The 14,885-nt window shown below is 45.4% G+C and overlaps 1 protein-coding gene across 1 annotated transcript in view; it reads left to right on the top strand.

Annotated features, from left to right (window-relative positions):
- Nucleotides 1–393: 393 nt before the first annotated feature.
- GIPC2 (GIPC PDZ domain containing family member 2) overlaps nucleotides 394–14,885 on the top strand; it is a 128,562-nt gene continuing 114,070 nt past the window's right edge. The window contains exon 1 of the mRNA XM_082265330.1: nucleotides 394–798. Coding sequence (XP_082121456.1) covers nucleotides 508–798 — 291 coding nt within the window. The 5' untranslated portion in view covers nucleotides 394–507. The remainder of the gene's footprint in view (nucleotides 799–14,885) is intronic.

The raw sequence follows: 14,885 nt of genomic DNA, 5'->3' as shown, positions 1-14,885 counted from the left end.
TTAGATTGTAAGCTCTCCGGATCAGGTCTCTCCTACCCTTCTTGCATTGTATCTGTATTGTCTCTCTTTATTATGTAAAGCGCTGTGTAAACTGATGGCAATATAGAAATCCCCTATAATGATAGTAATAAAATAAAGGCATGTATTGTTGGCAGTGACATAAGAGTCAGTGGGAGAGCTGGTGACATGGGATGCGGCAGATGGGAGAGGACCAGGAGGGGGCTCAGCGTAGAGCGCAGTCCATGCAGAGAAGAAGTAGGCTGATGTATAGGGAGGAGGAGGACAGGGGAGGGCTGGAGAGTTCCAGGGGAGTTTCTCTATTCTCAACGAAACAGGAAGTGTCTTACCTGTCTGCATGTAAAGAGAGGACTCAGTGACAAGCGAGACACCTTCCATCCAGGAGGAGGAGGAGGAGGGGGAGGACAAGGATAAGGATCAGGATCAGGATCAGGATCCAAGGGGGCTTTAATTAATTCCGACCCATCACTGCATCCCTACACCGCAATCATGCCTCTGGGACTGAGAGGGAAGATCAGAAGGAAGGCTAAGGAGGTCTCCTCCAAGTTGGTGGAGAGCGAAGAGGTGGAGGACAAGTCGGCGGGCAGCAGCGCCGCCAAGGAGCTCCCCAATGCCAACGGCGCGCCCGGTTTGCCTCCCCCGCCCGTCAGCCTGCGCCCCAAACTGGTCTTCCACACCCAACTGGCACACGGCAGCCCCACCGGCAGGATCGAGGGCTTCACCAACGTCAAGGAACTGTACGCCAAGATCGCAGACGCTTTCCAAATCACCCCAGAGGAGGTAAGACCACTCTTTATTATATCAGAGTATTTGTAGAGCTGAGAAGAGTTGTTGGTTAACCTGCCGCCACGGTCCAGAGTTTAACTCCCCGGTATAAAGGTCAGCAGTGAGTCGCATTACTAAGAAGCCTCACCCATCGTCACCGGCGTTGTGTACTGGGAGTTGGGTGCCCGTGACCAGTCTCCTTCTACTGAGTCACCGTATCCTTTTCACTTACAAGTCAAGGACGTCACACAATCCTTGCTAGATAGTCACCAAAGATCGCGTCACCAAAAGTAACAACAACAAAAAATAGGGTAAGGTGCCAGGTGAGATCCAGGTACGAGAAATACGCACGTGTATGTTATACGATCGACCAGTTATCTTCGGGGTTAAAGAATGACTTTCCACGAGAAGAAAAAAACGTTCAGCTCTACAGATTGATTTTATCTGGAGACGCGCTGTTACCAAAAAAATCCTTTAGTAGAGAAATTGCCCGTTTCTTCACACGCTATCTTATATCGGGGGTGGGGTGACGTAACGATCGCTCTCCGATTTCCAGGGCTCAGGTTTGCTGGGCTCATCCCTGGGGACATGTTTTATGACTTGGCCCTGGTTTAAACATTTTTTCCCAGAATGTTACGTTCATTTTTTTTTATTATCTTTGTTTTTCTTGGCTTTGTAGCTAATTTTTTTTTTTTTTTCCAAGAAAAAAATTGTATTTGATTATTTAAGTGACACTAAAAAAAAAATGCAATCCAAGTATTTATTATTCTTAAGGCCCCTTTCACACAGGGAGTCCGTTCAGATCCGCCTGTCCGTTTTTTTGGCGGATCTGGACAGATGCCCCCATGTATCTCTATGGGGCATCGGATGTCAGAGGAGACATGTCCGCTGACATCCGATCCGTCAAATCTGGACGGGTGGAAACCCTATTTTCCATCCGTCCAGCGGATCGGATTGGATGAGAACAGACAGGCGGTCCGTTCTCATCCGATTCCCCCATAGAGAACAGCGGGGACCTCACAGCACCGTCTCAGCACACAGCGCGGAGACACAGCTGTCACCCGCCTGCTCAGCGGGGGATCGGTGGATCGATCCCCCGCTGAGAAAAACGGAGTCCGCCGACGGACTCCCATGTGTGAAAGGGGCCTTAAGTGGTTCTAAAGGCTCAAGGGTTTTTATCTAAATATCATAGGTCCGTGCACAGGTTGTGCTGAGTGTGCCTGGGCACACTCTAATCACCCTGTGCGGTGCAGATTCCCCCTGGCATCACCTGTCTCTCCCCTGCAGTGCTGCCAGCTTTCCTCTTTTCCTGCTGGCTGCTGCGGGGCTGTTTCAGGATGGATGAATGAATGAACACAGTGAGTGATCTGTACTGACCTTGTGTTCATTCTTAAAGAGGAAGTAAATTCTTCCTTTTTTTTTTTTTCCTATTTCCCCTGCAAAGTAAATGCATAATGTGCTAGTATGCGATGCATACTAGCACATTATGTGACACTTACCTGCAATGAGGCCCGCATTGTGCCCGCTGCCGGCTGCATCCATCTTCGTCCGTCTTCCTTCCGGGTCTGCGGACTCCGGCTGTATTACTGGCCGGGGCTGCGTGACATCACTCCCGCACATGCGCATGGGAGTCACCGGTCACGGTACAGGGCTCTGATGAAACAGCACGGGGATGGCCGTTCCTTCAGAGCGTACGTGCTGATGACGTCATCGGCTGCATGCAATGTGAATATCTCCTAGCAAGTTTAGGAGATATTTACAGTACCTTATCAAAGGCTTACTTATAGGAAAAAGTCATAAAAGTGGGTTTATAACTACTTTAACGGAAGCATAGTAAACTATGTTTACTATGCTTCGGTTTGTGAATGAACAGGAAGCTGCTCAGCTTCATTCGTTCACTGTCCAGTGCAGCTGAGGCTGCAGAGAAAGGGAATGGGGAGTAATCAAAAATAATATTGTAAAAAATAATAAAATTGTAAAAAATAATAAAAATAAAAACTACTGACACCGTCCACTGCTCTGCTGATATAAACACACATGCGTGTTTGTGCCCTGGGGTGCACAAACTAACACCAATGATGCATCCTATGTATTAATGTGACTGTAAACGATCACCTTGTAAAAACACCCCCATTCAGTTTAAAATAGAAATGAAATAAAATAGAAATGAAATAGAAAACATTATTTGTATAGATATAAATAAAACATTATAAATACCTTCACCCCCCCCCCCCCGCTTCTTTTTTTTTTTTTTTTATAAGAGATCACATTCCCTCTGCATAAGAGCTGGGGGAGGAGAAGTAGCAACACACTGATCTTCCCAGTGAATGGCTATGCAGCAGGGGCGTGTCAGGACATGTCTGATCATTGGAGGAGAGCACAATGAGTTCACAGCATAGCTCAAAAACTGACCATGGTGTGTTCTCTTGCTTAGTGTGGTCAGTTTTTAATAGGAAAGCAGAGGGACTGGCAGGAACACCAGGGATTTCACACAAAGGAAGCAATACAAAGAGAACAGGAGACTTTCTCATACAAGTACATGGTAAAGTGGCACATACCAGGAATATGAACTGTTGGGGTAACAAACACTTTAGGCCCCTTTCACACATTTGTACGACCTGAAAGTCACGCGACTTTGCCATGATTTTTTTGCCGCGATTCTGCTGCGACTTGGACACGAATTTGACTGGACTTGAAGCAATGACTGTGTAATTTTTAGGTCTATGGACTTCAAGTCGAATCAAAGTCAGACCAAAGTAGTGCAGGGAATACTTAACTACTTACTTGAAGTCGCACATATATGAACGGTACTCATTGGAAATCACGGGGTACGACTTGCCATGCGACTTTGCAGTCCCAAGTCGCAGGACAAGTCGCACAATTATTCTAAATAACAGAAAAACAAAACAAACATGTTATACTTACTTGTTCTGTGCACAGGGAAGCCCTGATCCTCTTTCTTTTGGGATCCTGGCTCTTTTTACCTGCTGAGTGCCCCCAAAAGCAAGCCATGTGCTATGGGGGCACTCAAGCAGGCTCACTCCCAAGCTGTACTCGGTGTGTCCTTTCACACATGAGCGTGACTTGGACCCTCCCCTCGCTCTCTCCACATTGGCTCACTGGCTGTGTAAGCCAATGAGGATAGAGAGATCGGGGAGAGCCACTGCTCTAATGCACATTGCTTGATGGAGATGGGGCTCAGTTAAGTATATGGGGGGGAGCTGCACCCAGAAGGTTTTTTTACCTTAATGCATGAAGCCTGCTTGAGTGCCCCCATAACAAGAGGCTTGCTATTGGCAACAATCGGCAGGGGGGAGGAGCCAGGACCGCCAGTGGGGGACCCAAAAAGAAGAGAATCGGGGCTGCTCTGTGCAAAACTATTACACAGAGCAAGTAAATATAATATGTTTTTTTTTTTTTTTTTTTATAATTATTTCCTTTTGAATCACTTTAAATAAAAAAAAAAAAAAAAAAAGTTATTTCTATTGCTCTGTGCCTGTGCATTTTTTTTTTTTTTTTTGCTACTGTGATCTGACTTCCTATAAGTCCCGGTTCACATTTGTGCGATGCGGGTATAACACTGCGAATATACAGCGTGTTCCAGGATCGCATCCGCACCCCTGGCACTTCACACTGCCATATGCGATACGCTGGGGGTTTCAATTAAAAGTTAACGACACCTCCAGATTGGATCGCATATCGCAGTGCGATCTGTAAGCTCACACAGAATCGGATCGCACTAGTGTGAACCACCATGCGATCCGATTCTGCTGCGGATTAAAAAAAGGATCATGTGTATGTTTAGTGCGATTGCGGTGCGAACTGAATTTGAACCGCACAGACATCGCATGTAATTTTAGGAGCAGTGCGCTCCGAATTACATGTGATCTCTGTGTGATCGCAGAAATGTGAACCGGCACTTAGAGGGTGTTCTCCGTGGTCCCACTGTATGTAGTCACCCTCTCTTGCTTCTGAGATAGGCTATGGACTATGGCATTTGTAGTGTGCATACAGCATACATGACGACAATTATTAAACACTGTTTCGTTCTAAACAAATGGAAGTGAAGAGAGAAAAGGAGAGGTTTGGGAGCTCATAGAAGACGCTTCAAGGGGGCAGAAAAACATAGTAATGCTAGGTTGAATCACCTATTAATTGCACAGGAATGTGCACCGCATTCCTGTGCAATTCACATGCAGTTCAGGGTGGTGCGATTTGAGCCCATTCATTTTGAATGAGCTCAAATCGCACCACATCACAAAGTAGTGCATGCACCACTTTTGGAAACGCACTGCAACCATGCGATCTGGCATCCTGTGCTTGGGGTGTCTTTAACATTGCACTGACACCCACTGCAGATCGCAAGGGCAGCGCATTTTGAACGCGCGGGTGAAACAGTCACGGACTGAGGGTTTCCCACACAGTGTTGTAGTGTGAACTGGGGCTTAGAAACAATATAATAAAATATAGATTACATGGCCAATAAGTATTGGATGTGTACGGATGATTTTTGGATAATAATTATATCATTATGAAGTTGATTTAATAAAACTGGAGAGTGCAAAATCTGGTGCAGCTGTGCATAGAAACCAATCAGCTTCCAGGTTTTAGCCCCGTTCACAACATGGCGATTTGACATGCCAAATCGCAGCCTATTGCCAGCAATCAGTGAGACGCCAACTTCGCGGTGCTGTATCGATTTCCAAAAGTAGTTCCTGCACTACTTTTGGCAACTTCGGGGGCGATTTCAATAGACATCTGTGCATGAACCCGCACAGTTGTCTTTAAAATCGCCCCCCCCCCCCCCCCGAACTCGCAATGCGGGTTTGAAATGGTGCAAGTTCAGCTGAACTCGCACGATTCTAGGTACATACATATTCGCCAGCACACCATGGATCTTGCAAAGCAGTCCGAAGAAACTATTGCAGAAAGGAAACAGTGCAGCGTTTCGGAGTCACGCAGGACCCCTTCGTCAGGCATGTGAGGGGTCCTGCGTGACTCCGAAACATTGCACTGTGTCTGATGTGATCCTTTCTGCAATAAAAAGTTTCTTCGGACTGCTTTGCAAGATCCCTGGTGTGCTGGCGAATATGAATGTATCTGTGATAGGTTCAGTGTCCAGCTGGTGATGGCTTCAGCACCCACAACAGATGTGCCCATATCCAGGAAGGTGTGCGATGGGAATAGGAACTTTACTCGCATGATTATAATCCCGCCTCCAATGTGAAGGAGGGCCTACTGTCAAAGCTTAATTGAACAATCTGAAGCTAGAAGCTGATTGGCTACTGTGCATCAACCCCTTAGGCTCTATTCACACGTAAGCGATTTGAATAGCTGGCGGAAGCGCCGCGATTCTGCCCGTCATTCTACATTCCTGGCAAAACGCGGGATGCATTTGTGATGCCATTAGTTCCTAATGGAACCTAAAAATTCCAGAACTTCTTTTGGCAGCTATGCGTCCTGTGATTTTGGTTTGCAGGATTTTGCGCCCATTTGTTGTGCGACAGTCGTGGGAAAATCGCATGACATTTAGGGTGCTATTGAGAGATAAAGGTATCGCAAATGCATCCCATGTTTTGGCACGATTGTGGAATCACAGGCAGAATCGCGCTGATTCCCCCCACAATTCAAATCGCCTAGGTGTGAACCAAGCCTTAGTGTCACTTTAATTGTAGCTGTATTGTAGCATACCAGCCATCGATAATGCGGAACGTTTCGAGTTTGATACCCCTTATTGGCTACCTTGAGTTAATAAAGTGGTTGTATACCCCGCTTTCTTATTTTTACTTACAAGTAACCCTATGATAAGGATATTACCTGTAGGCAGTGGCCGCTGGTGCTAAATATGTTTGGGCGGGCACAAACAGAAAAATGTAATAGGCATTGCTTTGCGGCAAAAAACGTGGCAAAAAATTGCATGACTTTGAGGTCATAAAAGTGTGAAAGGGGCCTTCAATGCAGAGTGACCACAGCGTGCCCCCATCAATGCAGAGTGACCACAGCGTGCCCCCATCAATGCAGAGTGACCACAGCGTGCCCCCTTCAATGCAGAGTGACCACAGCGTGCCCCCTTCAATGCAGAGTGACCACAGCGTGCCCCCATCAATGCAGAGTGACCACAGCGTGCCCCCATCAATGCAGAGTGACCACAGCGTGCCCCCTTCAATGCAGAGTGACCACAGCGTGCAGAGTGACCAGTGCACTTACCTGATGCAGCGGTGGCTTCTCCTCAGTCCTCCTCGTCTCCTGAGTCCTCCTCCTTGGCCAATGGCAAATGTTCGCCTTTCGGCCAATCAGGAAACGGGTCTCGCCACTGCCTGTAGTTAAAATGAATATCCCCTAAACCTGCGCAGTGTATGAGATATTCACCCTGCATGCAGCCGCTGCCATTAGCTGCGCATGTGCTCTGAAAAAGGATTGAGGTCCTCTAGCTGACGCGTTTCGGGGCTTTCACAGCTCCTTCTTCAGGGGTGTGGTTGACATCAACCTTATAGATTCCATTGGTGTATACAGCATTGCCAGCATTGCTTACAACCTCAGGAGAAACGGGTCACATTTTATGCTCACTGATACTAGCACCTGTCTGTCAGGCCTCAGTAGCCAAGAATCACACTGGTCAGGCTAAGAATTCCTTACTAACCATACCTACCTCACAGCCTTGTATATACATTGGATGCTAATCATATTCTTAGGTGAAGTGGCAGCTCTCCTGAGATCTTGTTTTTTAAAGCTGACATGGCAATGCTGTATACACCAATGGAATCTATAAGGTGCCAAGCACACCCCTGAAGGAGCTGTGAAAGCCACAAAACGCGTCGGGTGGAGGACCTCAATCTTTTTTCACCTGTTAACCTTGGTGTAATGTGTATTCCATGTATTCCATGTGCAACCATGTCCATATAGCATTGGTGTTTTTATGCTAAACGGAGTCCTTTGGGCGCACCGCCCGTGTGAAAGGGGCCTTAAACTTTCCGAGCAGTACTCATGGAACACAGATAGTATACAATAGTGCAGGGGTCTCCAAACTTTCTAAACAGGGGGCCAATTTACTGTTCTTTAGACTTTAGGGGGGCCGGACTGTGGCCATTAGGAGCATAAAAGGTCCCGACGTCAGCAAGAAAAAAAATGTCCCTTCTTTGGTGTCATTGGAGGGATAGTGCCCCACTGTTGGTGTCATTGGGGGGATTCATGCCCCATCATTGGTGTCATTGGGTCCAATTGTTGGTGTCATTGGGAGGAATTGTACCCCTTTGTTGGTGTCATTGGGAGGAATTGTACCCCATTGTTGGTGTCATTGGGAGGAATTGTGCCCCATTGTTGGTGTCATTGGGGGGATTCATGCCCAATCATTGGTGTCATTGTGCCCCATTGTTGGTGTCATTGGGAGGAATTGTACCCCATTGTTGGTGTCATTAGGAGAAATTGTACCCCATTGTTGGTGTCATTGGGAGGAATTGTGCCCCATTGTTGGTGTCATTGGGAGGAATTGTACCCCATTGTTGGTGTCATTGGGAGGAATTGTGCCCCATTGTTGGTGTCATTGGGAGGAGTTGTGCCCCATTGTTGGTGTCATTGGGAGGAGTTGTGCCCCATTGTTGGTGTCATTGGGAGGAATTGTACCCCATTGTTGGTGTCATTGGGAGGAATTGTGCCCCATTGTTGGTGTCATTGGGAGGAGTTGTGCCCCATTGTTGGTGTCATTGGGAGGAGTTGTGCCCCATTGTTGGTGTCATTGGGAGGAATTGTGCCCCATTGTTGGTGTCATTGGGAGGAATTGTGCCCCTTCACTGGTGTTAGTGGGGATGGAATTATGCCCCATTGTTAGTATCAGTGGATGAAGTTATGCCCCAAGGGCCAGATAAAAGCAAGCCAAGGTCCACATCTGGACCCGAGATGCAGTTTGGAGACCACTGCAATACTGCAATAATATGGCCACAACCACCTTATGTAAGAAGGTCAGAACTCTTACGTCGGTTTATATTTTTAAGCTTTGCTCCAGTCATGCTGTGTAGAGATCGGTTCCTGAGCAATAATGAGCAGTTACAAGCTTAGTAATTACACACAGAGATTTTCCAACATATGTCTGTTTTCTGATCTTTTCCCAAAGGAACTGGCTAGCTGTTTCTGTACGTAATGTAGCTACATACTGGATGCTCTGTGATATCCAAGATCTGGCATACATGTGGGCACACTGGGCCATACCAACGTTGTTATGGGTAGGTTGTGGTTGGGCACACTATAAAAAGTTTTTATTATAATTTTTTTAAATATGCTTTTTTTTTTTTCTTTTAGATTTGCCCAAAATAAAATACAGGAATAATAATTTTGTAGACCCCTCGTTTTAGAGGTTCAGGTTTTCTTTTTTTTTGTTCACAAGTAGAGAGGTTTAGGTTTTAAAATCAGAGAATATTATGTGAAATGTGACTTGTACTTAAAGTGAACCTTCACCCTTCTGCCCTCATTTTTTAATTTTTTTTTTTTTTTCTTATCCCCTGCTTACCTTGTTGGGGGTCTTGCACAGATAACATACTATACAACAATATTCTGCTGCGCTCAAGGGTGATGTAATGGTGGTGGATGTATCACAGGTCCTTGGTAGTTCCAATAAAAGCACAGGGTAAGGGTCGGGGGTAAAACCCAATGGAAACACTGAAAAACAAAGAATAGAGGGTACACCAGCCTTGCGCATTACTCAAGTGGTATCTTTATTTATATATATATATATATATATATATATATATATATATATATATACACAGTGATGTATCTTGGCCTAGGCCGACAAGGCCCAGGCCTAGGGCGGCACTTTGCAGGGCGGCAGCAAAAAGCTGCACACCGCATGAAAAAAAAAAAAAAACAGCCTCCTCCCGGCTCCCACACGAAAAGGGTCCCCGCCGGCTTGTGCTACACTTTTAGTTTAGTGACAGTATTATGGGGCAAATTGGGCCAGAGGGCAGGGTCCAGGAGGCAAATCAGTCTGGCACCCCCATAAAGCAGTCACACTGCTACCTGCCAGTATGATGGGCTTCACTAATGGGCACTTACAGGCTACACTGGTGGCCACTGATGAGGCTGCAATGATGGGCAGTAATGAGGCGGCACTGATGAGGCTGAACTTATGGGAGCTGATAAGTTAATGCTGATGGGCACAGATAGACTGTGGTTGTGGTCTGTGGTGTACAGATGACAGGGCGGGTCATAAACAGGAAGGGTGGGTCATATTTAAACTAGGGGGTGCACAAACTTAGTCAGGCCTAGGGCAGCACAAAACCTACATACACCTGTGTGTGTGTGTGTGTGTATGATAGATGGATAAAAAGAAGTATACTCCCTAACAAATTAATGATAAAAGTATATCAGGATCCATAGTAGACACAAAGCAACCAGGTCACCAAATCTGTTCCCAGGAAGCCGAAGGACCTTCCTGATGGTTGACATGTTTTGAGGGCACATCCCAATCAATATACACTTATTGGGATTTTTTTTTACCAAAAATATGTAGCAGGATACATATTGGCCTAAATTGATGTATAAATTAGATTTTTTACGTTTTTTTAATCGGATGTGTTTTATAGTAGAAAGTAAAAAATATCGTTTTATCTGCTTTTTTTTTGTTTATAGCACAAAAAATAAACCAAAATACGCCTATTGCAATTTTTTTTTTTCCTACCAAAAATATGTAGCAGAATACAAATTGGCCTAAAAAGGATTAAAAATTTTGATTTATACATTTTTTTTGGGGGAATATTATATAGAAAAAAGTGAAAAATATTGTTTTTTTCAGAATTGTTGCTCTTTTTTTGTTTATAGCGCAAAAAAATAAAAATTGCACAGATGATCAAATACCACCACAAGGAAGCTCTATTTATGAGGAAAAAAAGGGCATTGATTTTATTTGGGTACAGCGTCGCATGTCCACACAATTGTCAGGTATAATAACGTAGTGCCGTATCGCAGGGGTAAAACCTTCCGGGACTGAAGTAGTTACTGACCACCTGCAATGTACTGCGGACAGGTTTGCTGCAGGCAAAGCGACGTACCCGTACATAGCTGCCTACTTAGGGGTATTGGACGCGCACATTGGTTGTGTACAGCGGGAGCCTCTCAGGAAGTCCTGGCCAATGATTCACTGCCAGGACCTGCTGATCGAATGTGTACAATCTGAAATTCAACACAGAGCTCTGTACACAGGGAAGATCTATGTGTTTCATGTTCCTGCAAAGCAGGAATAAGAGTCGGTTCACACTGGGGCGGCACGACTCTGTACTACTTCGGGGGCGACTTGTGCATTACATTGCACCACGACTTCGGAGCGACTTGCATGGACTTCACATGATAGAAGTCTATGCAAGTCGCTCCGAGGTCGCCCCGAAGTAGTACAGGACCCTTTTTCTAAGTCGGAGCGACTTGTGTCGCTCCTATTAGAACGGGTCCTGTAGCAGTCAATGGACCGCGAGGGAGCGCGACTTGTCAGGCTGACAAGTCGTGCTAGTGTGAATCGAATCTTAGAAACTTTGAGATTTCCAGTGTTGTTAGTACTGTGGCAGTGTATAATATCACTGTATCAATGTCACTGGTGATGTCAGTGGCAGTTAGTCACTTCCCCCCAGCGCCAGTTAGTGTCAGAAAGCCCGCCGTACTATCTCAGTCCCCTTATAAGTCGCTGATCACTGCCACTAACAGTATAAAAAACATAAAAAATAAAAATTCCAGTATATATATCATAGTTTGTAGGCGCTATAATTTTCACGCAAGCCAATCAATGTACACTTTTTTTGTAAACAGATTTGTTTTTTCAGAATTTTTCAAAATTTATGAAGAAATTTGATTCAATTTTTTTTTTATTGGATAGGATTTATAGCAGAAAATATATATTTTTTTTCTTTATATCGCAAAAAATAAAAACACAGTAGTGATCAAATACTACCAAAAAAAAAAAAACTCTATTTGTGTGGGAAAAAATGATACAAATGTCGTTTGGGTACAGCGTTGCATGACCGCGCTATTACCAGTTAAATTAGCGCAGTGCGATATAGCAAAACACGGCCTGGTCATGAAGGGGGTAAAATCTTCCGGAGCTCAAGTGGTTATGTTGTGTCTTGTTCCGTAGTGACGTCTAATGGTTGTTTCTTTGGTAGATTGTATCTGTTGTGCTGGGAAATGGAATTATAATGACAACTAGTAGCTGTAGATAAATGGATAGGTAATTAGTCTGATTAGCACCATCTGTCTCTATGGAAAGGGGGGAAGTAAAGCCATAAATACCAGGTCTAACGAGGTCCTATAAAGTGGACAGTCCCAACCTTGGTAATAAAGTTGGCCAGTTTACAATGCTTATTTTGGGTGGGACTGGCTGTGCGGATATGTTTCATGGGAGTGCCTGATATGTTTAGTAATAGATTCCTCAGGTAAGGTGCAGCTTGATGTGATCACCTGAAGGCATAAGACGAGGTTGGAAGGAGTTTCTGGGAACCAAAAGGAGGGGGCGAGCAAAGGGCCTGAAGCTACATGTTCCAGATGCCCAAAAGTGTTGCCAAACGTTCTGTTTTTTCCTTTTTGGTTTGCAGGATGTTTGCAGTTTAAGACAGTGTTAACCTTATTTCAGCCCAGGTATCCTTTAAAATTATTATTATAATACAGGATTGATATAGCGCTGACAGGATTTACGCAGCACTTTGCAACTTGAGGGTAGACAGTACAGTTACAATACACTTTAAGACCACATTCACACTGAAGCGGCACGACTAAGGGGGCGACTTCACAAGTCGCGTGCACCGCGACTTCGGTGCGACTTGCACGGACTTCATATAATGAATGTCTATGCAAGTCACTGCGAGGTCGCCCCGAAGTAGTACAGGAGCCTTTTTCTAAGTGGGAGCGACTTGTGTCGCTCCTATTAGAACGGGTCCTGTACCAGTCAATGGACCGCGAGGGACCGCGATTTGTCAGGCTGACAAGTCGCCTGACAAGTCGCGGTAGTGTGAATGGAGTCTTACAAAGTAGGAATTAGAGGGCCTGCTCGTTAGAGCTTACAATCTAGTAGGGAGGGTCAAGATATACAAGAGGTAATAACCAGGGGAGGGCTGGCAGCCTTAGGCCTGTGGGGCAAGTCCAGTCAAGTGGCCCATTGAACCATCGAATCAGCTCACCATCCATGCCCACCTGGTTTTATAACGGATATTGATGTTATGAAGCAAGACACATAATGCAATGTGGTAACATAATTAAAGGTTAATAGCAACAAAGGAGGTTTAACAAAAATACATGACATCACGCCAGGCGGGGCCTAGGAAGCTCCTGTCAGGCAGAGATCACTCTGCCTGACAGGGAAGTGACTGTGTTAGTATTGTTCCAGGCCGGATTCAGGAGCGTACTTTGCACACTCATACCACTACACTGCAGCTATGCAAATATAGTATTGTGTGGTGGTGACTGACAGCTGTATACAGTCTCTGGCCCCTACATTAATCCAGCCCTGAGTGCGGCCTTTTTACCAGTTTTTAGCGGCCCGGGGGCAATTGCCACCCTGCCCCCCTTCCCAGTCCTCCCCTGGTAATAACTGTGGGGGGGATGTGGCCAATGCGAGTAGAAAATGTCCTAATGTCAACGGGAGAAATCTTTGCATATATATATATATATATATATATATATATATATATATATATAATATACATGGAGTGCCCAGGTCTTTTACAATACTATAGGATTGTAACAGACCTGGGCACTCCAAAGAGAACATGAATGCAGCACACATAGTGCCCCCTCACCCTCCTGTCAGGCCCTGTTCTGAGCAACATTCCTGTCTGAATAACATGTCCGGATTTCAGGTGGACTGAAACCCGGACACATAATTCAAAACCTGGACTATCCGGGTGGATCCCAGACAGGTGGCAACCCTACCCTTTACTCTGGTGGCTGCTGTGTTGCTTTTCATTTCTTCAGTCCTCTACCCCTTGGATACCCCCACAGCTGTGATCTTCTAGTACTGCGGGGCTTAATACAAGTGGCTGGACCTGTTAAAGGCACTTTAACTATGTCCACCCTGTCCTCCCCCTACTCCATTTATAGAAGTTGTATTATTTCTTCTTACAATGAAAAGCGCTCTATGAAGGGAGGAGGTGGGCCTTTCATTCATCACTGGAAAGAAGCTCAAGCGCCAACTAAGTGTAGCTTTATGAACCTTAAGGCTTGGTTTCCACTAGTGCGACTTGCGGTGCGACTTGACACATATCAAGTCGCACAGCAAGTCAAAAGCCATTGTTTTCAATGGGGCCCGTTTCCACTGCCGCGGCTTCAGTTGCGGCGACTTCAAAAGTAGATCGTGTACTACTTTTGAGCCGTCTTCAGTGCGACTTCCCTCTATATATGAGGGACAAGTCTCACTGAAGCCGCAGTTTACTTTCACTACGAAGTCGTGCTAGAAGTAGCACGACTTCGTAGCCGCACTAGTGGAAACCTAAATAAAACCAATGAATGTTACTTACAAAGGTATGAACAAAATGGGCACAATAGGAATATGGAGAAGAGATAAACACCTGTGGGAAGCCCCCAGACCGGACAGGGTCTGGGGGCTTCATGGCTTGGTTTGCCGGTGGTTTCTGGCACTTCTGGGTCTCGTAGAATGCACAACGCTGCAGGTGTGACGTCACTTTCTGGATGTGGCAATCTGTATTCAGCCCATTTTGTTCACACCTTTTGTGAATAACATTCATTGGTTATATTTGTATTAAAGTTCATAAAGCTACACATAGTGGGCACTTGTGCTTCTTTCCAGTGCCTTGCCAAGAGTTTGCTTCTTGCTGTACATGCTGCTGCCAACCTGGTTAGCTATTTATGGACACTTATGGACCTCTTTTATTTGTCCCAATTGATGTTATTTGTCCCAATTGATGTTGTTTTTCCCTTATTCAGCCCCATGTCTCCAAGACCCCAACTCATATATTTGAACCGATTTTATGTGCCTTTCATCAGCCCATCCTCCATTCATGGAGCATTTCCTGGTTTTGGATGACAACCACCATCTACATCAGTGATCTTCAAACTTCGGCCCTCCAGCTGTTGCAGAACTACACATCCCATGAGGCATTGTAAAACTCTGACAT

This window comes from Pelophylax lessonae (assembly GCF_965119305.1).
Source record: "Pelophylax lessonae genome assembly, chromosome: 8".
Taxonomy (NCBI): Eukaryota; Metazoa; Chordata; class Amphibia; order Anura; family Ranidae; genus Pelophylax; species Pelophylax lessonae.
The sequence above is the reverse complement of the archived record's forward strand: the minus strand, read 5'-3'. Positions and strand labels throughout refer to the sequence as shown.